Raw genomic sequence first — 25,520 nt, 5'->3', positions numbered from 1 at the left:
CTGTAAATTGTATTTATTTTGAACTAACTAGCTAATTTAGTTCATTAGCCACAGGTGCTGTTCGCATTAAAGGACTGGGGCAAACAAAGAACAGAGAAGAAATGCAATTTTATACACCGCCACACGTTTTATTGCGTCATAGCTGACGATTGCCGGTTGTTTTTCAACACGCAATATCGCGTATTTACGCCTTTAAGACTTCGGAGACACTCCGAGGCGAACTTCCGAGGTTTCCTATTTCAAAATACAGTCGCCGCACAACGCCGCAACGCGCCCGCCCACGCGGCCTCTCAGCCAATGAGAAGACAGGGAGCTCCGGCGCGGTCCAATCACAGGCCACTATTCCCTCCCCTCCCGACCAGAACGCTCCCATCATGGCTGCCGCTGTACAGTGAGGGCTCGAAAGTGGCTGCATTTGTTGTTTCTGGGGAACTAAAAACCACCTTTTTCCCGCTGAGTATAGAAACAACAACACGAGGTGAAGAGAAGGTGAGTTTATGGACTTTTACTGCGAGTCGATTGTGTCGGTGTTGTGAGCTCGAAGCGTGTCCCGCCTTAGCATCTGTCTTTGACGTGAAGGACAGGGGACGTTAGCAGCCGCTCTGTCTCTCTGTCTGTCTCTGTCGGTCTGTGTGTCTGGACCATTTAAACTCTCCATTTACGCGCTTCCATTCACACTTATCCTTAAATTAACCTCAAATGCATGTTTGTTCGTTAAGAAAGACCGAAACGACAGTGTCGTGATGACGCTGTCTTTACTTCACACTCAACCGTAAACATGTGTAATACCTTAATTTCGAGACTTTCGATTACTCGAGTGACAATGAACACATAATTTTTTTTATTAACCCGATTATCGTCTAAATAATAAGACGCTATCCTGTAAATCGCTCAATCTGATTACAGTAACCCAATTGAGGTCAAACTCACGATCGCAACAGAACATGCGGAATATTGTGATTTTGTGTACTATAATGTATAATCAGATTATAATGTCTATAAGGGTTTGCATGATAGTGGATTTAAAGTAGATTGGGCTCATAATCAGATTATGCTCTGTAATATGAACTGAGTATTAAGTTTAGCAAGTCATGTAAATATCATGAGATTAATATTCTGGCAGTAACCAGATTATGAAAATACTGCGTTAAACACTGTCCTTTGAATAGCACTTTCTGATAACCTTAATGCAAATAAGGCCATAGTCAGATTAAGCAACAATCAGATTATGACAATACAAGTATTCTATTTTCTGATTAATTTTTGATTGAGAAAATGTCAGAAAATCACAAACCAAAGATACTCTGTTTACTGTAATGGAGACACAGAAAGCAGAACTTTATGTTGCGTTTAATTTACATCGGAAGTTGGAACTGGGAGTGAAACTGGAAGTTTGTAGGGCGGCAGCCATCGTCGGGGGTTGGCAAGGTTTGCTCTGAGTTTCCGAGTCGGAAATTCCGAGTTCCTAGCTGAAATCACGCAAAAACACTCAAAGCGATGAATTATTAACGTAGATTGTGATTTAATGGATGAATTGGACCAGGATTATTGTCTGGAACAGTCTGGCACAGTTTCACGATGACTCATCGAAACTTTAGGCTCCCGGCTCCTCTTCCATCCGTCTCACACTTTTCCCTCCGGAGCTTTCTCTCGTTTGTTTGGCTGATGATCGCTGTCATCTCATTGCCAGTGGAGACTGCTGACTGTGGAGGTCAGAGAGTGTGTGTGTGAGCTGTTGTTTTTCAGTCACACAGTTAAACAGATTACACAGCAGAATCTGTTTACACAGCCATTGTTCTGATCAAACGTGTCTGTACAAAACAGAAAGAAACTTGTAAACTCTTGTAAGTTCATTTTCACGGAAGTAACCTGAAAATACTGTTGAGATAGTCAGCATACAGACCTAGAGATTTATTGAGTTTCCTGCTCGATTCTTCTTCTAATAATAATAAGAATAAGAATAATAATAATAATGGCAGGCTGTACACCAAGAGATCCAATGCTGCCCCCACAGTCTGAAGTTCTTTCTCAATGGCAGTCCGAAGTTTTTTCTCAATCATAATCCGAAGTTCTCAATCGCAGCTACATGTTCCAAACCATTGTCCGAAGTTCTTAATCATTTTCCGAAGTTCTCAATTCCAGTCCAAAGTTCACAATCGCAGTCAGATTTTCGCAGTCTGAAGTTCTCACTCACAGTCCGAAGTTTTTAATCACAGTCCAACGTTTTTGATCACAGTCCAAAGTTCGCAAACGCAGTCTGATGTTCGCAGTCCGAAGTTCTCAATCATAGTCCAAAGTTCGCAATCGCAGTCCGAACGTTCACAATCATACTTCAAAGTTGTTAACCACAGTTTAACCTGTCTTCTTCTTGACCACTTATTCCTGCAGGATTAGAAAAATCTCTCTGTTTTGAAATTTAATTTAGTTGCATTAGTCATGATTTTTGTAACATTAGTAAAATAAGTTGTCCGTAATTTTATTTAAAAAATAAATTGAGGTAGCTTTCCGGTGGAAGACTCTGTCCATTTCCATTTAAAATCTTTAAAAAAGTCACTTTCTGACCAAAATGCTGGATAAAATGTAGTGAATTAGATTTAGATTCTTACATTTGTCTTGATAAAACCGTGAGTTAAAAATATTTAGCGTATATAACATATATATCTAACGATGTTGTCTATTATTCGTCCCCAGGTGATCGCTCCTCATATTTCCCAGAATTCCCTGCTTCTCCCCTCTCTGCTGTCACACTGGCAGAGCAGGCGTCAGCAGGTGGAGGAGATCACGGCTTCACCCTCCTCCTCCCGCCTTCTCCACCTCCCTCCCTCTCTCTCCACGCCGTCCTAACAGTGAAGCGTCTGCGAGTGTCCATCTGGGGGTGTCGTTGTCGTCTGCTGGAGGAGGCGGAGCATGTGGAGAGGCTGTGGTTGCCATGGAGCCGCAGGATAAGAAGCAGGTGAGGGTTTGTTTAGTTGCTCGGTCACCTGAGCGTCCCTGAGGTGGACGAGTTGTTTACTGAGCGGATTCTGATGAGGAGGGGACTTCATTTGTTAGATTTAGTCTCTGTTGAGTTATTCCTGTCCTTTGTTTTGAGTCAGTTTTTGAAATATTGGACATTTCTGTCCTCGTCTTAGTCAGAGAAATGAGAAATATTTGTCCATAAACAACGGTTTATGGAACATTTACATTTTTTTAAATTGATTTTGTTTAAATATATGAATTTTACTGCAGGGCAGAAATAAAATACACACTTTTATATATTTTCTGTTTGTATTTTGTTACAATTAGAAAAATAAATCAGCATCAATTATCGGCTGTGTTTACACAATGAGCTGCTGCTTTTTTTACATAAATTTTACCTTTAAAAATTACCAAAAGTCACCAATTTGGGTTTTTATCTGGTCATTGATGATTTTAAGACATAGAAGTTGACCAATTTATCAGTTACGCCGATAATTCTGGCCAATATTTGACCCTGTTTTTTTAGTAATTAATCAATAAAATTCATACAAATTAGGCATTTTATGTCGTCATAAACTTGATAAATGTTGCCAAAAACTGAATTTCTTTTTAGTTTATAATTTTTTTAAAGAAAGGAATCAGTCACGATATGATGATATGATATAGTACGTAGAGCTATGTCATGATACAATTTTCTTAAAAAAAATCAATAGAACAGAAGTTAATAATACACAATACAATATTTCACTGTAAAAATTTAACAAAAGGTGTTATAGTGTCGGGAAACTAAATTCACAGCCTTGTTTCCCAGCGCTCCGAAAGGTCAAAGGTCAAACCTCTTCTGTTAAACATAGACCTGTGAGAGACGGCGTTTCACAACTCAAGTCAAATGTTGACTTTTTATTGCAGTGTTCCTTCCCCTTCTCTACGTTCTGTGTGTGTGTGTGTGTGTGTGTGTTATATAATCAGAACAATGACGAGGCCCCACCCTTCTTAAAGAAACATTGAGGTCGTGCAAACTTGAAGAACAGGAGATTTCGTGGCTTTTTTGTATGATATCACTTTGACTGATACTGATGCCGATACAGTCATTTTTTTTAGTTTTCTTTTCAAAGACATAATTCTCCAACTGTGTCACAAATATTCTTCTCCCATTAAAAAGAAATAAACAGCCCACAACATGACTCAGCTAAAAAATTAGAGATGTCCCGATACGATATCACCGATACCGATATTAGTCATTTATGAAGCTGTCAAAAATACATTTGTGCTGAGTCATTTCAAAGACATAATTCTCCCATAAAAGAAGAAATAAATAGCCCACACCATGACTCAGCTGTCCCAATACCACTTTTTTGTGTCCGATACCGCTATGAAAAACTTGAGCATCTAACAATACTGATGTTATTCCGATTTTAAACCATTTATGAACGTATGAAGCTATTAACACAACGTCTGGTTCGGGACCCACAGATGGGTCGTGAGAGATTATTTTACAGAATTTTTACTAACCGTTTACTTCAGATTTATGTCTATATGTTTTAAATAACGTGCAAAAGTAAAGTTAAGTCAATAAATTAGGTTTTGTGACGATCAGGGCTAAAAACTAATGATTATTTTCAGTAAATCTGTGGATTATTTTGGTCCAAAAAACGTAAAACAAATGTTAAAAATCATTGATAATTCTTTCCCAAACTAAAGATTATTCGTGTTTAATGATTTCTTTGTCAAAATATTGACTTTTAAGAAGCTGAAAGCTGAGTCCATTTAATTATATGAAATAGCTAAGGATTAATTAAGTAGTTGATTAATAATGAATTAATGAATGAATGAAATGATAGATGGATGGATGGATAGTTGCAGCTCTGCTTCAGCAGTTAATCCTCTCTCCTCTTTGTTTCTCTGTGTGGTTACGTCTGTGCTGCAGGGTTTTTTTGTTGCTTGGGGGAAATGAAGGGATTATTTTTAGTGCGGCTGTGTGGGATGAGTGGGTGTTTTTTCTTTTTTTTTCCACACAGAAACAGGGAGTGTGGGAAAAGGTTACTTTCCCATTAACATGAATGAGAAAAGGCTTCCGTATCTGCTGTGTTTGTGTGTGTGAGGAAGTCATTCATTTCCTCCTTTTACAACAGTTTGTAACGAGTGTTATTCTATGTTTATTATAGACCAATGTCGAGGTAGAGTTGCTACTGACAATTATTTTCATAATCGATTAATCTGTTGATTATTTCCTCGATTAATTGATGAATTGTTTGGTCCATAAAATATCATAAAACCTTAAAAAATGTTGATCGGTGTTCGTCAAACATAGAAATGATGATGCTTGTCCACAAACCTTAATGATTCATTTGTTATCCAGAGCAAATAAATTAATAAAATATTCACGTTTAAGAAGCTTAAACAATTAGAAATTTTGTTTTAATCATGAAAAAAGCTTCAAACCGATTAATGGATTATCAAAAGTGTTGTCGATTAATTTAGTTATCGATTAATAATCGATTTATCGTTTCAGCTCTACTGTCAGGTAAATATATTTTAAATCAAACCATAAGCAGCCATTGAAATGTGCGGAATTTAATAAAAAAAAACTCAAATATTCACAATTTAATAAGCTGAAAAATCAGAGAGCTTGTTTAAATAATTAGAAGAAAAAAATCAATATAGGTGAAGATTACTTTAATAATTGATTATGAATCGTCCAGATTCAATATTTTCAATTAAAATGTACTACTACATATTAAATATATGAAACAGGTTGTTAAAAACAAAGTTGGAAAGTTTTAGTGACTTATTAGCGTTTATCAAGTTTCTCAGGACAATAATTAGTCATTTCTAATCATTTTGAATATTAAAAATGGTGAATCTTGGTCTGATTTATTGCTCTCTTTCCAAATCTGACCAAAGAAACTCACAAATGATTCAGTTTTACGTTATCGTCATAATCACTATGTGGGAAATGTATGAATGAATGAATAAATGAGAAATAACATGAACTTTCTGGATGTATTTTGATTTACAGAACGATAAGATGCCTCGTTGTCGTTGTTGTCGTTGCAGGAGAACAGTGTCGTGACTCTGGGCCTGACGACGGCTCAGGCTCTGGTGAAGCTGCGAGACCAACTGAGCGTTCTGCTGGAGCAACACCAGAGGGCAGCACACAGGCGTACCTCTGCACAGGTACACACACACACACACACACCACGATCATCTGCCGGGCTCCACAGAAGAAGCCTTGAAAAGAACTCCACTAGAAGGAGATGGTGCAGAGGGAGCGGGTAAAAGGTCAGTGCTATAGGACAGAAGATGCTCCTGGAAGAGTTGGGTCTTCAAGAGCTTGTTGAAGCTCGGCAGGTTCATGTGTCCTTCCACCAGCATGGAACCACACATGACAAGAGTCTGGAGTGTCTTGTGCGGGGCGTTGGCTCCGCCAGACGACTATCCTTTGGCGCTGTTCAGCTTGATTTCTGTGTGGGAGGTCTCTTCCTGTGACGGGACTCAGGCCAGTCAGCGGCCGGCAGTCTGACCAATCATCGCATAGTACCTCGCTGGAGCAGCTACTAAAAATAGTACCTGGTACCAGGTACTAGGCTAGTGGAAACGCTACTTAAACCGTGCCGTGGCGAGGCGAGTAGAGCCGGTGGAAATGCGTGGAAATGATATTTAGGAAATTGAAAGACGATGGACTTGCGATCTGTGTATGATGTGACCCCGCTACGCCACACTCGTGTGGAGGATAAAGCGATTGAAGAGGGATGGATGGAAACCAGAAAGCAGAGAAACAGAGCGCCCATATAATTCAGTGATTTACTCACTCATACTCACTTTCTTTTAAAACTAATGTTGTGTTCCATTTGTCGTCGGAACTCGGAATTTTCAACTATTGTTGTCCTGTTTTCTTCATTATGAGTTCTACATAATAATGCTCCAAGACCTCGGATTTCCAACTTGGAAAAATTGTCCGATATATGAGATTTTAATCCAAAACCCACTCTGAGAAGGGCCTTTCTGCATGGAGCCCTTGTTCCAACCGGGTTCGAGCCCCGGTTGGAACAAGGGCCTTTCTGCATGGAGTTTGCATGTTCTCCCCGTGTGTGCGTGGGTTCTCTCCGGGTTCTCCGGCTTCCTCCCACAGTCCAAAAACATGCAATGTGGGGATTAGGTGAATTGGACACTCTAAATTGACCATATGAGTGTGAGAGTGAATGGTTGTTTGTCTCTAGTTGTGTGTGGCCCTGCGATGGACTGGCGAACTGTCCAGGGTGTACCCCGCCTATCGCCCGATGTAGCTGAGATTGGCACAGCACCCCCCGCGACCCTCTGGTGGAGGATAAAGCAGTTAGATGATGATGATGACTGACCCACTCTGAGAAACTTGGTGCTGACAGTGGCTGAGTGGTAGAGCTAGTCATCTTTTCACTGGAAGCTCGAGGGTGTGATTCCCAGCTCTGCTAGTCTACGACACTTTGGAACTTGGGATTGAAACGATCATGATGGTCACGAGAGGCCATTTTCTCCTTGACGTGACGCAGACGTTGATCTGATTTACAGCCTTTCCAGAAATCTGATCCCAGTCTGAGGTTTAAAATCTGCAGGCAGCAAAACCTCGAAAAGAAACGAAAACAACCAGCTCAACAAAGAAGAATAAGAAGGACATGAAAAACCACGGACTGTAATTAAATGGTGGACATAATGACATGGAGCTCAAACATCATTACATGTGTCTTGTCCTTCAATGACACGCAACATATTATCTGTGTCTTCTGTCTCATCATGTGTTCATAGGAGCGGTGGGTGAACAGCTTCCTTTACCATGGCAACCGTCACTCGTGTCTCCACTGGCCGGGAGCTGCCCTCACTCTCCTGGTGGTGCTGGGACTCTTGTGTTGCCATGGCAGCCAGCCAAAGGGCAGGTAAGCATCATTGCCACCACCAGCAGCCTGAAGAACCTCAGAGGACCTTCTCACACTCTGCTGGACTTGTGTCACATGTGTCCACAGTTCTGGCATCGAGCTGGTGAACGCGGCCGCTCTGCTGCTGCTCTTTGTCCTCAACCTGCTGCTGGTCGGACGTCAGGAGAGGCTGAAGAGCAGCGAGATGGTGCGACGTCTCAACAGCATCATCACCAAGCTCAGCGGTGAGTCAGTCAGCTTCTCTGTTTTTACCACAGCTGAGGTTTAAACACAGGCTGAGGTTTAACGCCACAACATGGCTGCTGTGTGTGAGTGAGTGTATCAGTTTTACTCTTGTGAACTCAGTCACATGTGTTTTTGTTCTGTCTGTAAATGTCCTCACACTCGAGGAAAAAGACTTTGGTTACGTTTGTATACATATAGATGTTGTACATCTATATATATATATATATATATATATATATATATATATCTATCTATATATATATATATATACATACACATATATATGTGTATATATGTATATATATATATATATATCATATATATACATATATGTATACATATACACATATATATATATATATATATATATATATATATATATATATATATATATACGTGTATATGTATTTACGGTATATAGAGTATATAGCATATAGTATGAATTCAACACTAAATCAAAATACCATGGAAAAAATATGGTCATTTTAAGAAAATAACTTTGAAATGATAACAAAAGTATCTTAAAATTATAACCATGAAAACACACAGTGTAACAGTAAATGCTGGTGGGGGTAGCTCAGTGGTTAAGACCGTTACCCTGTCTGCAAAATACATCATGGTCGCAAGTTCAACTCCACCCCTGGCAGGTTGTACTCAGTTCCCTTGTTAGTCTGACTCATCATTTCCAACTAATAATAATGAAAACGGACCTTAAATGAACAGGATAGTTAGAAATAATGACTCGGCATTCCCAATTACTAATAATGGAAACGGACAGTATAGTTATGACTGCTGACTCAGCACATGATCCCTCTCTGTCCCTGTGGTCCAGATTATCTGTCCGGCTGTGTCGGTGACCTGCGGTGGCCTGCGTCGCTCTATCCCGACCTGTACACGCCAACGTCTCCATCGTGGTCTCTTCACTGGACGTATCGCGACTCTCAGCTGGTGAATCTGCCTGTGAGTCTGCTGGTGGAAGGAGATGTCATCGCTCTGAGACCTGGACAAGAGGCGTTTGCATCGCTCAGAGGAATCAAGGTGAGTTTATGATGAGATACATGTGAGAAATATGTTCTCTACAGTTTTAAATACTTATTTTCTTTCTTTTAAAACTAATGTTGTGTTCCATTTATAGTTGGAACTCGGAATTTTCGAGGTATTTACAAATATTGTTGTCTTGTTTTCTTCATTATTAGTTGTGAATACTGAGTCAGCATTTCCAACTATTGTTGTCCTGTTTCTTGGTTATTAGCTGGGAATGCTGAGTCAGCATTTTCAGATATTGATGTCCTGTTTCTTAGTTATTATTTGGGAATGCTGAGTCAGCATTTCCATCTATACTGTTCCTATGTTCATTATTAGTTGGGGATGCTAAGTCAGCATTCCCTGCATAGTAATGCCCCAAGACCTCAGATTGCTGACTTGGAAAAATTGCCATGAAACTAAGTGCTGACAGTGGCTGAGTGGTAAAGCTAGTCATCTTTTAACTGGAAGCTTGAGGGTTTGATTCCCAGCTCTGCTAGACTACATGCCGATGTGTCCCTGGACAAAGCCCTTAAGGCAGGGGTGTCAAACTCATTTTTGTTCACGGGCCACATAGAGCACAATTTGATCTCAAGGGGGCCGGACCAGTAAAAATAGTAAAGTAATAGCATAATAACCTATGAACAACAAGAACCCCTTTGTTTTTTCTCCTTTGTTTTACATTTACTGAAGGATAATTTTACAAAACATGAAATTTCAACAATATCATGTCTAAATGTACTAATTACACAGCACACTGGATCTATAAAGGCACAAACATTTAGTCACGGGTATCTGGAGCATTTGACATTACGTTTAGATTAGTGGGAAATTTTAACACATTCATCCTGTGGGCCAATTGGACCCTCTGGCGGGCTGGTTCTGGCCCCCGGGCCGTATGTTTGACACCCCTGCCTTAAGGTGAGGTCCATTTGTAGGCATAACTTGGAATTTAAAGTCAGATTTCCAACTCAGAAACCTGTACGCATACTATGTTCAGTGCTAACAGTGGCTAGCCCGGGGTACGTTTACATTTCCGACTTCTTAACTGGAACGCAGGGAACTCGGATACTTTGGAGTTCTGATGTAAATGAAACGTAGCATAAACCTAAAAAAAACCTTTCCCTCCTCAGGATGATGAGCACATCGTGTTGGAGCCAGGAGATTTGTTCCCGCCCTTCTCCCCTCCCCCTTCCCCACGGACTAATGAGAAGAGAGGACCTCAGAGCCCCCAGCAGCACCGCCTCTTCAGAGTGGTCCGGACCCCAGTACTGGACTCGGTCAGGTGAGGAACTCGGACCTTTTGGGTCCACTTTGTTGAGATGAAACAAATTAAGAAATACAATACTTTGTTAAGTCAAGCTTTAGAACAATATTTAGCTAAATTAGGTCATTTTATGTATTTTATTTACAAACAAAATAAGTAAATATAAAGAAAGAACCTGCTTATTTGTTTGGGGACCCAAAATCTTTTCCTGTGACCCGCACCGTGAACCCCGACCCACATGTTGGGATTCCCTGTCAGAACATAGATACAGTATTTTAACCTGAATAATGCAAATAAACCAGATTCATGCAAATAAAATGCTGTATTTATCTTTTATACATTTATTTATCTTTGAACAGGAACAGTTTGGATTTGGCGCTGTCTCGTCCAATCACGGCTCTCGATAATGAGAGGTTCACGGTGCAGTCGGTCATCGCCAAGATCGTCTGTCCTGTGGTTCTGGTGAGCACATCATTACGAATTTTCTTCTCTTTTTTTTTGTTTTTCACGTGTATAAATTGTCAATGGTGCATTTACTCTCTGTCGCCTGTAGGTGGCTTTCCTCATCGTGAACACCACGCGATATTTCTGCGACGCACCCAGCCTCACGCCCACCTGCTACAACTTCTTACAACTTCAGGTAAACCAAGTTCACCAAGTTCACATTTACATAGAAATGTATTTTAATCCCTGTAAGTTTTATTTTGAAATGTGTGTGACTTCCTGTTTGCAGTTGATGGGGGTTCTGCCCATCCTGCCGCTGCTCTTCCCCGTCATGTGGGTGCTGGTTAACGCCTTCGGTGAAGCCCGAGTTCTTGCCGAGTTCAGCCGAGTGTCGCCAGCTGGTCTGGTGAGCGATGAACACATTATTATGAATTTATTAATCCTTTACAGAAGAAACAGATGGAATAGTTGTGTTGTCCTGTGTAAGTCGACACACACATGAACTTTAAACTGAATTACATTTTAATTTATTAAATATTAAACGCAATAAATTCATAAATAACTTCTATTGATTATATTTAAATTTGAAAATAACAATCATTACACTGTAGTAAGAGTGTTTGTTGTTTTTGTACAAGAAAGCTGAAGTCGCTACGTGTCATTAGCTCAGGTTATGCTACGATATGTTGCATTACGTTGTGCTAAGTTAAGCTACAACTTTACATTTGTTACACACAACTTGTTGCTATGTTATATTATGCTACGTTATACTATGCAACGTCATATTATGCTACGTTATACTATGCTACATTATACTACGCTACGTTACACTACACTACGTCATACTATGCTACGTTATACTATGCTACGTCTTGCTACACTACAAAACTGCTACACGACAAATCTATGTTTACATCATACTGTTTTTGTCATACTATGCTACACGATGACGTTTGTTTATGTTAATGTTACGTTATCCTAAAGCACTCAACTTACCCCTTTGTTATACTTACTACGCTTTGCTTCGCTACACAATTTAAAATGTTTAGTTTTCTTCATTTGTTACCTTAAATCACGTGATATAAAATTGCCTTATGCTTCACAACTTCACACAACGTTTGTGTTTTTTTGTTACGTTGTCTTACAATAAACAACTTAGTGCTGTTCGACTACACTAAATTATGTATGCTACACAACTTAACGCACAACATTTACATTTGTTACCTTAGGTTACATTTCGTAAAGACATGTTACGCCACGCTGCGTTGAACACAAATGTATATATTATGTTACAACACTACTGTACGTCACACTGCGTTATCCTGTGCTACACAGCATTACACAGTGTTGTGAGACATGACACTTTGTCACATCACGGTATATTTCGCTACACTACGCTCATCAAATTTACGCTTTTATGTCACGTTTAACTTCCTTACGATATACGACGACATGTTTGATTGTGCAGCATTTCTCACACACACACACACACACACAGAGGCCTCCCTCTGTGTTTTAACAGAGCCTCTTCTCTCGCCCCAGCTTGCTAAGTTCTCTGAGGACACTCTAAGCAGCTACACCGAAGTGGTTTCCTCGCAGGTATAACCTCTCGCTGTCTCACCTCAAACCTCCTCCCCCTCGCTCTTCCCCCCTCCCCCCTGCACCTCCTCCACCTGCTTGGCTCCGACCTGAATCCTCCACCTGTCTCCGCTCGCTCGCTCGATGCCACTCCGGCTCAGTCCACGGCTGTTACTACCTGTCCACGTCCAAACCTCCACCCACCCTCAGTCCTTCATGGATGTCTCCTAAATCAGATCATCTCTCTTTTATTTATTTATTTATTTATTTTTTGCTTTGCTTTTTATTTTCTTCGTTTTTGTTTGACACATTGTCTCTGTGATCTGTGTCCATAACCTCTCAATCTTTCTGAACAATCCCTGAATGGTCACTGCGACATGTTCAGAGGAAAAACAATAGAATCGTCAGTGTTTCATCTCTGGCTGTGGATTTTTGCTCCAGAGATGATCCTGAGAGACACTTTGACACCAATCTGCTCTCTGACCTCCCACCTCTGCCTGACTGCATGACTGGACGTGAGCTCCCTGTCCCCCTCCCCCGTTTGTTTCTTTATTCCCTGATAAACAGGCAAATATTCTGGGTGTTTTTTTGGGGCTTTGGCGCTGCTGGACCGTCGGCCTGTGAGCCAGTCACATCCACCCTGGTGTCTGTTAAAGACAGACATGATATCCAAGAACAGAGAAAAAAATCCCTTCACTATGTTCAGATGTTGATGACCAGAGAAGGCGAATAATGTCATTGAATATTATTACAAATTTACAGTGAATTAAGTCAACGCTTTATCTTAAGAAAATATTCACGGCTATATCTCACTGTTAGACAGACTTTTCTGTCAGAAAATGGAAGTTTCTAAACCACTCGCTCTCCCACACCAAACTCCATTGAGAAAATCAACGTTTTTAGTTCACAGGGACACAGGGAGCTGCTGGTCTACTGCTGCCTCGTGTGGTCACTTTCTGTCACTGAGCTCAATCTGGACAAAACACTTCAAATGCCGAAGTGACAAAATAACACATTTTACTGATGGAGGAAGCAGTGGATCAACAACTCCTGTGTGCTGTGATGTTAAAATTGCTGATTTTCTCTATGGGGTTTGGTGCAGGGAGAGTGAGTGGTTTATAAAACTTCAGTTTCCTGTTGGAAAAGTTGGAAAAACGGTGAGATAAAGATGTGAACGTGTTCTTGAGATATCGTAGACGCAGTAATTATTAGTAAAAAAAAAAAAAACAGGAAGAATTTTTATTTTATTAATCCCCTTAGGGAAAGTATTCCTCTGCATTTGATCATCCTTGAATTGGGAGCAGTGGGCTGCCACACTGAGCATTGGGGGTTGGGTAACTTGCTCAGGAGTACCCCAGCTCTTTTTGGCCGGGCGGGGATTTGAACCGGCGACCCTCCGGTCACAAGTCACGTTCCCGTTCCACTTGGCCAAGTTTGTAAACCGTTCACTCCCCGACACCAAACCCCATAGAGAAAAGCAGTGATTTTAGCAGGCAGGGACACAGGAGCGGCTTAGTGATGGAGGCAACAGTGAATCAACAGCTCCTGTGTGTTATGATGTTAAAATCACTGATTTTCTCTATGGGGTTTGGTGTGGCAGAGTTAGAACTTCTAAATATGTTATTAAATTCATTTTAAACCCGAGCTACAGATATAAAAGCGATGAAATTGGGACTACAGTGTTTCTAAAAATTTAACTTTGTTTGCACCTCGTTTGTTCCCTGCAGTCGTCATGGATACCGTAGAAAAACAAACAATGAGAGAGTGCGTGGATGTGCGTTGGATTACTCGCAAAACTGCTGCCACAGCTTGAGCCACGCTTCATGTCACAGAGATGCGCTTTGTCCCCCCTGTTTTTCTCCTTTATTTTGTTCTGAATCACAAAGCTGATCAATGCTTTTCTTTCTTTATGATTGAATAGTTGTTGCTTTTCTTCATTTATTTGTACGCCCTGTTGCTAACGCGTGTGTGTGTGTGTGTGTGTGTGTGTGTTCTGTGTGTGTGCTCATGTTTACTCAGGAGATGCTGCGCTGTGTGTGGAGACACATGGTCGGCGTCCTGAAGGGAGAATCTCAGACGCTCTGCTACACGTCCAGCCTCTTACACACACTGGGATCTGTCACTGTGAGTTTTATTGTTTTTGCTGAACATGTGTGACATTACTTGAAAGCGTGACGGCGTACAAGGGGGCGTGAACCTGTAGAGTGTCCTCACAGACGAGACCCAGAGGCGTCCAGCGGTGTCAAACGTGTCTAATTCTGCAAATTTCATCCAATTCTGATGAATTTTGACAAATATATGATTGTTTTTCAGTAGTTTGGAGATGGGATTATGTGAATTCTTTTGAATATTTTGTTACATTCTCAGATTTCTTCTTCTTACAAAATCACCAAAAATTCCGATTGATTCGTCAAAAACTGTAGACAGGAAGTTGCTAAGGGGAGGACAAACTTACAAAATCAACCCACACTGATGAAAACAGAACCTCAGAGGTCATGTTTTTAACTGTGTGTGTGTGTAGGTGCTGTGTTGTGTGGACAAACAGGGAATCCTCTCATGGCCTAATCCCAGTCCAGAGACCGTCCTGTTCTTCAGCGGACGAGTGGAACCGCCTCACAACAGCCAGGACGACCTCAGGGACGACCTGTCCGTCAACTCCTACTGTCGGGTGGACATGGAGGACGACAGGGACGAGGTGTGTGTGTGTGTGTGTGTGTGACTTTAAAGGTGTTTTGCACGATTAAGGAAACAAACTCATTGTTTCATCTTGACCTTGTGTGTTTGTTTCGTGCAGACAGGGGAGATCCAGGCTCTCCTCTGTCTGCCAGCAGAGTCGTCCGTCCCACAGGGGGAGGGGCCCGAGCCCAGCGAGACCTCACACGACACCGTGTGTTCATCGGACACGCTGCGGCACCGTCACTCCTGTCAGCAACCGCCGCTGCAGCAGCCGCCACCACCGCACACTCGCACCAAACACCACTCTGGATCCAACGTCAGCTTCAGCCACGACACGGAGGGAGGAGACGACGACCAGACGCAGGTAAAACAACAACAACGATAGTTCTGCAGGTTTCATCCACGACTGAAGGTGGAAAACAGTTCTGGTTTTTATCTACTGTGGTTTTTCGGGTCCAGTTTATGTCAAAAATCATATTCGCTGAGTGTTTAAGTGCAGGAGTGTCGTAACTGAGCTGCAGAGGTGGTTTCGTCTTTTCTGTCGTGTGAAATGATTCAAATCATATTTTCTCCACTGTTCAAAATAAATGAAGATAAAATAAGAACTTTAGAGGAGGGAGAAGATAATTCACCTACTGTGTTTGTCAGTCGTCACAACATGCCCTCCTTTTCCTCCTCCCTTTTCTTCTTATTTTTATTCTCCTTTTTCACCATGTCTTTTTTCTCCTTTTCCTCCTTCCTCTTTTCCTCCTCTTTCTTCTTCTTCTCCTCCTCCTCATTTTCATTCTCCTTCTCCTCCTTTGTTGCATTTTGAATCATCCAGTGATTCCACTGTATGTGACCTGCCTTGACTCACTGATCAAATGGTTGCCACGGAAACCTCGATGAGATTAAGCTTTCACAGTTCATGCTCTGGATCAGAACCCAGATGAACCTGCACTGATTTATTCTTGCGTCTGCAGGACTTCGGCTGCCCGGAGGCCGAGGCCGACGACTTTGTGTGTGACTACCACCTGGAGATGCTGAGCCTGTCGCAGGACCAGCAGAACCCGGCGAGCATCCAGTTCGACGACCTCTCGTGGCAGTGCCACCTGCCCTCGCTCAAGCCGCTCGGCCTCAACATCATGCTCAACCTGTGCAACGTGGGCATCACGCAGCAGCTGTGCCGCTTCGCCGACCACCTCTCCAACCTGGCGCTGCAGGAGAGCCACGGCTCCGTGCTGCCCGTCTACGTTCCCTGGGGCCTCTGCGAACTCTCCAGGCTCATAGGTGAGGAAGAGGGAAACAAGCGTCCCCTGTAGCCACAACTTTGTGGAGGTCAATGCAGCCATTTTGACACCGTTTAGTGAGTTAGGCTCTTTTAGACACCTGGTTTTCCTGCTGTTACCTGTCACAAATTCCCACATCCTCTAGTCTACTGTCCCTGTCCCAATGTCCTCCTTTCCTACAGGACAGGGGAAAAAAAACAGAAAACAGCGGATTTGAGGATTTTGGAAGTCATTTTAGAATTTGGAAAAAACCCAAAAGTCTTTTTATAGGCAAAACACCTCATCAGTTACTAGACACATAACTCGACAGATGTTTGTTTACATCCCGGTGACGTATCATATACACAGATTTTCCCAGCTTCTATTTTGTTGGTTTATTTGCTCCTTAAACAACATGGAAATCATTAAACTGATTAAACTGAGTCATTTTGGTTTGTTTGCAAAGTTTTCTGACGTTTTATGGACCAAACAACGTCCGATAAGTTGCTAAAGGCCTTTACAACAAGATGTTAATAACAATTTTTGTGTCTGAGTCAGGCTTCACGCCCGGTGCGAGGGAGTTGTTCAAACAGGAGAACCACCTGGCTCTGTACCAGCTGCCGTCCGGAGAGAAACCCAAAGAGTTCGCCTCCCGCCACCTTCACTACTTCACCAAACGCCAGCCGCCCATGTCCCACCTCATCTCGCTGTTCGTGCGTGACTCGTCCTCCAGTGAGTCCACATACACACTACCTGTCCTCTGCATGTGTGTGTTTGATATTCACACCTCTCGTCTTCACCTCTGTGCCGCAGATAACATCCAGATGCTGTCGCACGGCTCGGCCGATCTCATCCTGGAGGCCTGCACGGACTTCTGGGACGGCACTGATATTTATCCTCTGTCGGGTTCAGACAGGTACCGTCTCCTCCTTTTCCTCTTGTCACGTCTCCGTCACAGCATTGAATCTGCGAACAACACTGCAAACGTTTGTTGACAAAAACTCACGGGGAACGCAAAACGTTTCCACACCGGTGTCACTCCAAATCTGCAGCTTCAGGTCAGCGGGTCTCCTCCTGAAGGTGCAACCCAGGGAGGAGGTGACTCCTCGTCTCCTCCGTCGGGTGCACCCTCAGGAGGAGACGGACCTCCCACACTGTAGTGAAATGAGACGGTTTAACGCACACAACTCACAGGTTTCCCTTCTTCTCCTATTAAATTCCATCAGGCTGCACACTTAGAGCTAAACAGCTAAACGCTGCCCTCTGCAGTTCAAAGTCCTGAATCACAGTTCTTCTGCTCCCTCAACGTCTAATCAGCCAAAACATCCCATAAATCTGGTATATTTACACCTATCTGATGTTGTAGAAGTAATAATAGTCATGGAGCCTCCAGTGAATATTATTTATGTCAATATTTCATGTAATAAGAAGAGGCCTCTTCACGCGTCTCTTTAATCCACAAAATAATAATAAGAATTCAATAATATGAACAATTAGCTGAAATGATTAGATTTTTAGCTTTGAAATGATATCTAATTAAATCATGATTATATTTAATCATGATATATTTATTCTTCAAAAACGGGCAAACGTCGGCTGCATGAGAAGGAGACAACATCCGGACGACCAGTGCACACTTCACAGGATCCAGACTCTGAAATGAGACACGAGATTGTGACGTGGCTCCGATCGATATATTCGATTTACACACAAGATCGTACAAAACCGTGGGCCAAACGCAATGCTTTAAATTAATCAATAATCACGATATTTACAAAGTAAAATATTATAATATAAGGACATACACTCGAGGACTTCATAGGCTGTAATGAAAACTTTTCATTTGTGTTTTTTTTTTGCAGAAAGAAAGTTCTGGACTTCTACCAGCGTGCCTGCCTCTCCGGTTACTGCTCGGCGTTCGCCTACAAACCCATGCAGGTGTCTCTGTCCACGCAGCTGAACGGGAAGTGCGTAGAGTTGGCCCCGGGGCCCTGCCTCTTCTCGGGGGTGGAGCTCCCCTCGACCACACCCATCAAACATAACTCCTACAGGAACAGCTGGAGCTCCGACGGTACGACGCGCACAGTCAAAGTCGCGTTACCGCTTTATTTTTTACAAAAAAAGGTTACAAACTGACTTTTTTGTTCCAGAGGGTATCGGTGAGGGCGTGGAGCGCGAGGACTGCGTCCAGGCCCTGAGCGGTCAGATCTTCATGGGCATGGTGTCATCTCAGTTCCAGGCACGGCTCGACACGGTCCGCCTCATCGACGCCCTTGTCACGGCGTGCATCCGCTTCGTCTACTTCTCCATGGAGGACGAGCTCCGCAGCAAGGTGAGCGCGCAGGAAAACCCAGGTTTCGTCGATTAAGTGATGATTATGATAATTATAACTATTTTTAGTGGGTTTTTTTGTAATTAAAACTTCTAAAATGTGAATATTTTCCATTTTTTCCCCCTCCATTTAATGTATAATTGTGGTTTAATCCTTTAAACTAAAAAATATATATATAAATTAAAGCTGTAGTATGTTATTTGAGGATTTAACACACAGCCTGGGCTTTTTAAACTATGACTGAATCAATCACCAGGAGGCAGAAAATCAGATAAAAATTAAAATGAAAAATAACGTTTTAACATTTCACAGTGTTGACAAAAAAATCGTGTTATTTTTTGTTTGTTTAAATTGTAAAAAAAAAAAACTGTTAAAAAAAAGTTTGAAATCAGTTTAGAATCTCAGTGTCTATGCAGTGACAGCTGATATTCTGCCCCCTGGTGGTTGTCTGTTCATAGTGTAAAGCTACAAGTACAACAGCTTTAATTAAAAAAACATTTTTTAAATTAAATTGATATATTTTATGGTTATTGGAAGTTTTTTATTACAAAACTAAAAATCAAATAAAAGATTATTTTTATGACAGCTCCTGGTCTCCACCTGCAGTATCGTCACTGCCCACCAGAGGCATTACGGGTGAATCTCTGATTGTGTCTCTGCAGGTCTTTGCAGAGAAGATGGGTTTAGAGACGGGCTGGAACTGTCACATCTCTCTGACGCCAAACGGAGACGGACACTGCGACGGAGCGCCATCTAGTCCCACTCACGGGTCACTGCACGAAGGTAGCGCCACCATGAGCCTTTAAATGTGTCTGTCTGTCCTCCTATATATATGTATGTGTGTCTTTGTGAGGACACAGCAGTAAGAGAGAGGGCATTTTATAAAAGTATGGACATTTTATGAAAGAGAGGATATTTTGTGAAAGAGAGGACATTTAGTGAAACGCTAAGGACATTTAGACTAAACGAGGACATTTAGTAAAGTAGGACATTGAGTATAATTTTGCCAACACAGAAACATTAAAGTAATAATCTCTCCTCAGATTCTCGTGATGAAGCTGAAGGTCCTCTGCTGCCAGAAGAAGAAGCTCATTCTGACCTGGCCAGTTTTCAGCCCACAGACAGCGACGTCCCCAGTTTCCTGGAGGACTGCAACAGGGTAGCCATGCTTTTTTTTTAAGGAAAGTATCTGTGTATTTCACTTCAAACTTAGATCCCGTTTTTGTCCTCCTGTCCTCCCTCAGGCCAAACTACCTCGTGGAATCCACCAGGTCCGTCCTCACCTGAAGAACATTGATAATGTGCCTCTACTGGTGCCGCTCTTCACCGACTGCACCCCTGACAGTGAGTCTGCTCTCTGTGTGTCCACCTCAATATTTCGTTTTTTATTTTGAATTCATGCTCTAGTTCTTTCTTCATAGCCATGTGTGAGATGATGAAGATCATGCAGGAGAACCGGGAGGTGACCTGTTGTCTGGGAAGCGCCGCCAATTTCCGCAACAGCTGCCTCTTCCTTCAGAGCGACATCAGGTACAATCACATACTGTCAGGATCACATGTGATACACGTTTGTGAAACGTGTACAGTGATGTTATTTTGGATCAAACTGCCATTTTTCAATTTTGGGTCAATTTTGGTGATTTTGCACTTGTTGTGTTTGAATAGCGATAGTGCTATCAACTTCAAATTTGGTGAGGTCACTCTGGACAAGATGAGGATTAAAAGTTACCAAAAGCTGCCCTTAATGTCACACGATGCAGGCATTAGGGGGCGTCAAAGTTGTGGCTGGTAGTCTGATCACAAAACTTGACACACTCGTAAACAGTAGCACAATTTTCAGTCTGATTCTTTTTGGTAAAATGGCTCCACAGCGCCCCTAAAACATTGAACATAAACAGCCCCAGCAACTGCTCTCTTGGACCTATCACCTATCACCTTAATCAAATTGGAAGGCAGCCATTTTTGATTAAACCGCCAATTTCGTCCAATTTTGGTGATTTCGCAGATGCACTATTTGAACAAACTCCTTCTCCTAGAGCTTTATAGCCATCAACTTCAAATTTGGTGAGGTCACTCTGGACAAAATGAGGATTAAAAGTTACCAACGGCTTCTCTTAATGTGACACGGTGCAGGCACTAGGGGGCGTCAAAGTTGCGGCTAATTCTGTCCTGACAGCAAACAAACAGTGAGGTAAATGCGAATGTATTTTCCCATAGACAGCTAATATTGACGGTGTTGTCCATAGCATCGCTCTGGATCCCCTGTATCCGTCTCAGTGCTCATGGGAGACTTTCGGCTACGCCACTGGAGGCGCGTTTAGCAGCGACGCTGAAGGTCTGACTCCACTGAGGCTGTCGGGTCAGCTCAACAGCCTGGGCTCCTCCGTCACCTTTCACCAAGGAGAGAGTGTGAGCATCATCAAGCTCATAGAGCAGGTGAGTCGCACACTTCGTACACTCGGCCAAGTTTGAAGACGCAACGTAACGGGGGTTTTAACCACTTCTTTTGCGTTTCAGGCTCGACACACGACATATGGCATCCGCAAATGTTTCCTCTTCCTGCTGCAGTGCCAGCTCAGTCTGGTCATCATCCAGGTCAGAGACCAAAAAACTGCACAAGACACCAAAGTGGATTATTGTTACTACTGTTTTCTTCTGTCATCTGCTTTATAAAATACAAAAACAATGTTTTTCTTGTAGTTCTTAGCCTGTCTGGCTCAGCTTCCTCCTCCGATGAACACCACTGACATCCTTTGGCTGTCGTGCTTCAGCTGCCCACTGCTGAGGTAAACACACACACACACACACACACACAAACACACACACACACTGGAATGAAAACACTGTAAAGTCTGAATAACGGTGTGTGTTTGTGTTGACAGTGTCTCTCTTCTGGGGAAACCTCCAGACTTTTCGGTCATGGGCGTGGCCACAGGGAAGAACCTCGATGCCATTCCAAGAAAGGTTTTAAAATCCCAGTTACACACACACACTTGTACTCCATTTTACTTTTGATATAATATAATAATAATTCTAATAATACATAATAAATGGAGGATGTACCGACAATGATACCAGTATCATGTGTCTGGTGCGGCGTACTCGTATTTGTATTCGTAAAACTACTCCATTTCTGCGGCACCCGACACCATGTGACGCAGCTGCGAGTGTCGCGATGTCAGCGGTTTGGAAATATAAGCAACGACGAGAAAAGTCAATTAATAAAACATCTAAAGAACCAACACGATGTATTAGTAAGTACTCAGTGTCAGCAAGTTCTCAAATGTAAGTTTTCATACTGACTACTGACGTACTCGGTCAGAAGAGAGTGGTTTTGGAGCATGACAAAATAAATATTAAATAATAAATATTAATAAGAACATAAAGAAACACCTTTTTGTGTTCATTTCCAACTTTCAAAGACTTTGGAAAATCGTAGCAAACATAATATCTATCACATTTCCACCATTATTTACCGAATGTTTACATTTATATTTACATTTATACATTTATAAAACTTTAAATCTGCTACGACAAGTGTAAAAAGTGTTATTTTTACTCCTAATATATCGGAAATCAACAAAAACTGACTGACTTCTCCTCTCTGTCTCTCTCTCTCTCTCTGTCTGCACATTTCATTGTTTCAGACCCAGAACTTCTTCCTGGGCTGTTTCCTGCTAAAGTTCGGGCTTACGGTGTGCGCCTACCTGGTGGCGTTCGGGTTCACTCTGCAGGAGGTTTGCCTCCGAAGCAGCCAAGGCAACGCTACGATCGGCGGCCAACACATTTTCACCGTCGGGTACGAGGAACTGGCTGCGCCGCTCACTCTTTTCACTTTAAACTGATCCGATCGTCCCATGATCACCGTTTTTCTTATGGGCAAACTTTAAATCCACGGACATCGAGCAAACATCAGAGGAACCTGACAGACCGAGTATATCTGATCCTTATACTGCCCCCTGGTGGACGTTATTCCAGACCTGCAGTACTGTAACGAAACATGAACTTTTTTCTTTGTCGTTTCCAGAAAAGTTCCCGTAAGGACGACGTTTTTACGGGAACTTTTCTTAAACCGGCAAAGAAAAAACACTGTCGTACATACGCCAGGCCTGTACATGGTGCACTGTAAAGTTGCGTTTCCCCTTTCCCCCGAAATGGATGAATTCGTAAAGTGGTCGTCTGGTTTTTTCTGTCCTGCTGCAGCTCTTCGGACGAGGCTCCTCGTTGGTTCAGCGAGCTGTCAAACGGGCTCCTGCTCACTCAGAAGGTCATGGCTGGATTCCTCGTCTTACACACAGGTACTGCACTGTAATGCACCTGGGGCAATTATTTAGATCCTTAGTTACACACTTATATCATGTACCTATAAACATGAGTGAGCGACTCACCGTTGAAGTAGAAGAAGAAGAAGATGGGATATTGAAGGTGATCTTGTGAGCGTTTATTAATCTTGATTTTTTTGTTTGATATTGTTCTTAGAACACTGATAATAATGTTTTTGTGTTTTCCTTTCAAATCTGACACATTGGTACATAATGATCTAAGCAAATTACTGTTATTTTAGATGAAAAGGGTTATATTTTCACGTTTGGTCTTAAATTTCATTTAACATGTTTTGGATTAAACTCGTGTAAACCCATAGATGTCCTCAGTTCATTTTATCGCGATTTTATAAAGGGAGCTTGACGATGCTTTACATACATTAAAATGTCATAAAACAAGCAAGGAAATACAAAATACAAAAAGATAAATGAACCCTTTAACTATTTTAAGTGCTTTTGCCCATTGTTCCACAATAACTTTCAGTATTTTACAATTTACTGCTTGTTAAAGTAGTGTATGAACAGTTTAAAATTAAGAAAAGCATGGAAACTATGTACAGGTGTTCCTTCCACTCTCTCCTGAAGGACTGCGAGTGAAATTACCGTAATAACCTCACGTCTTCAGCCCTCAGAAACCGTCAGGATTTGCGGTGATGCAAAGTGCGCTTGTGCAAACCTTCGTTTTCGTCAGCGGTAATGCTCGGTGTTAAAAGGGTTTAAAAGATTTGTGTGTTTTTTTTTTTTTACCGGGGTCTTTGAATGCATCTCTTGAGCAGCTCCCTTTCGGTGAACCCTACGCTTCTTCCTCTCACTCTCACGTGCTGCAGTTTAGAATGTTTTCTTTGTTATGACGCTTGTATTTACAAAGCGGTAAAGAAATGGCTGAAAGAAAACCTGATGTGTGTGTGTTTGTTGTTCATGCAGCCGTGATCTCCCTCAGCTACGTCCACCGCTCTCAGCCTCTGTGGAGGAGGAGTCCGTTCAGCAACACCTGGTGGTGTCTCACTGTCCCTGTGGTGTAAGTCAACACCACAACCGTCGCAGTTTAATTTCACGACTGGGATCTAGTTACTTAACCGTGTCAGTATCACACAGAGCCCAAGTCCTTCTGTGACTGACTCCCACAAAAAAAAGGATGAGGAAAATATGAAAACAAAAGAATAAATAAATCTCATTTTGTTCATAATTAAAAACAGTGGTTACAGTGACTGTTCTCACACCTGTGTGTCTGCAGTCTGCTCAGCCAGATTATCCAGGCCTCGGTGGATTACCAGCTGTGGCGAGACCGGAGCAGCTCTCTGAACTTTAAGCTGGGGGACATCCCGCTGCTCGCCTGGGTGCTGGTCTCCCTGAGCCCGCTGCTCGTGGTGCTGGTGAACGAGGTGGTGAAGCTGCACGAGATACGGTACGATGCCAACGTGACCGAGCTGAAGACACGGCAGCGAGAGTTAAAACAGAAAAGAGACAAAAATACACATACTCACATACTCGCATACACACACTCACATACACACATACACACTCGCATACTCACATACTCACATACTTGCATACTCACATACTCGCATACTCACATACACAAACTTGATGTAGGACACAATGAAGGAGACATTATAGGAAAAGTAAAGGAAATGATGTAGGACACAATAAAGGACATGCTGGTGTGTTCTTTCAAGACATTCCAGTGTGGAATCTACTATCATGCTTGTTGCCACGGTAACCTTCAAACAGATGAAAGTACAGCGAGGGTGCTGCTGGTGTGTGAAACCTGTCCAGTTATGAGATTGACTGACTTTGTCTCATGTCATGTAAATGTCCTGAGGGACCTGGATTAACGAGATATTGAGGATCTTTAATCTCTCACGGATTATTTATCCTCTGCTCTGTCCTCTCTGTCCCTCAGGGTCCGAGTTCGCTACCAGAAGAGACAGAAGCTTCAGTTTGAGACGAAGCTTGGTATGAATTCTCCGTTCTGAGAACACTGATGTCAGGGTAATACAGGGAACCAGAGGTTTTACACCCCGGGGGAAGGTCAGGTTTCAAACACTGTTGTGGGCCAACGACCACTGCGACCACCAGGGGGGCCGCTGATTTTTAACCAAACAAACTCTGAGAGAACATTTCAAAGCTCAGAGTTCGACTATTTATTGTCTGCTTTCAGTTTGTTTTTAAAGGAGAGAGGATTGTTTTCTCCTGGACGAAGTCGGCGCTTCGTCGACGTCACCTCGGTTTTAAATCTCTGAATGAACACGCCCACCTGTACGAATGTTCCGGGTTTCACACAAACTCACAGTTATGAGCAGAATTTTATTTTTTAACATATTGAATTGTGTCATATCGTTTGAATCCAGCCTTCATGCACTCTGACATGTTCTTACTCTTTGTCTTATTTTAAGAGAAAACAATCATGATCGAGGTAAATCTGTACCTGTGGATCTGTGGGCCTTTTTTTTTGTATCCTTACACAATCATGAAGTGATCAATAAACTAAAATGTGCAAAATGTATCACAAAAACAATCATTTGAGAAATAAATGAT

At 42.2% G+C, this 25,520-nt stretch overlaps 1 protein-coding gene and 1 long non-coding RNA gene across 3 annotated transcripts; one reads left to right on the top strand and one right to left on the bottom strand.

The window, feature by feature from the left end:
• Positions 1-356: 356 nt before the first annotated feature.
• On the top strand, positions 357-25,488 carry tmem94 (transmembrane protein 94). 2 transcript variants are annotated; one of them, XM_044013156.1, is made up of 32 exons: positions 357-489; positions 2,692-2,953; positions 6,016-6,135; positions 7,741-7,868; positions 7,956-8,092; positions 8,926-9,131; positions 10,250-10,401; positions 10,743-10,845; positions 10,937-11,023; positions 11,117-11,233; positions 12,370-12,426; positions 14,425-14,529; positions 14,927-15,100; positions 15,200-15,445; positions 16,044-16,350; positions 16,887-17,060; positions 17,142-17,244; positions 18,191-18,399; positions 18,479-18,660; positions 19,323-19,443; positions 19,704-19,819; positions 19,905-20,004; positions 20,082-20,190; positions 20,907-21,096; positions 21,178-21,255; positions 21,361-21,446; positions 21,543-21,624; positions 22,308-22,459; positions 22,864-22,958; positions 23,907-24,000; positions 24,217-24,387; positions 24,886-25,488. In XM_044013156.1, exons 2-32 carry the CDS (start codon positions 2,930-2,932, stop codon positions 24,956-24,958), a joined length of 4,098 nt encoding a protein of 1,365 aa, XP_043869091.1. In that variant the 5' UTR covers positions 357-489; positions 2,692-2,929; the 3' UTR covers positions 24,959-25,488. The 2 variants fall into 2 exon arrangements, with proteins under 2 accessions (XP_043869091.1, XP_043869092.1); XM_044013157.1 differs by lacking the exon at positions 12,370-12,426.
• LOC122758825 lies at positions 1,333-2,696 on the bottom strand. Its single transcript, XR_006358197.1, has 2 exons — positions 1,904-2,696; positions 1,333-1,703 (listed from the first exon to the last, which is right to left on the bottom strand). It is a non-coding gene; the product is annotated as an uncharacterized LOC122758825 (long non-coding RNA).
• Positions 25,489-25,520: the final 32 nt, after the last annotated feature.

Source organism: Solea senegalensis, linkage group LG18 (genome assembly GCF_019176455.1).
Source record: "Solea senegalensis isolate Sse05_10M linkage group LG18, IFAPA_SoseM_1, whole genome shotgun sequence".
In the NCBI taxonomy this organism is placed as follows: Eukaryota; Metazoa; Chordata; class Actinopteri; order Pleuronectiformes; family Soleidae; genus Solea; species Solea senegalensis.
The sequence above is the reverse complement of the archived record's forward strand: the minus strand, read 5'-3'. Positions and strand labels throughout refer to the sequence as shown.

What these genes read in the sequence shown, in the direction of transcription:
- tmem94 (XM_044013156.1), top strand. Translation starts at nt 2,930, where the DNA reads ATGGAGCCGCAGGATAAGAAGCAG. An exon ending in CACCGACTGCACCCCTGACA is followed by an intron (nt 20,005 to 20,081) that starts GTGAGTCTGCTC and finishes CTTTCTTCATAG; the next exon opens with CCATGTGTGAGATGATGAAG. An exon ending in CAACACATTTTCACCGTCGG is followed by an intron (nt 22,460 to 22,863) that starts GTACGAGGAACT and finishes GTCCTGCTGCAG; the next exon opens with CTCTTCGGACGAGGCTCCTC.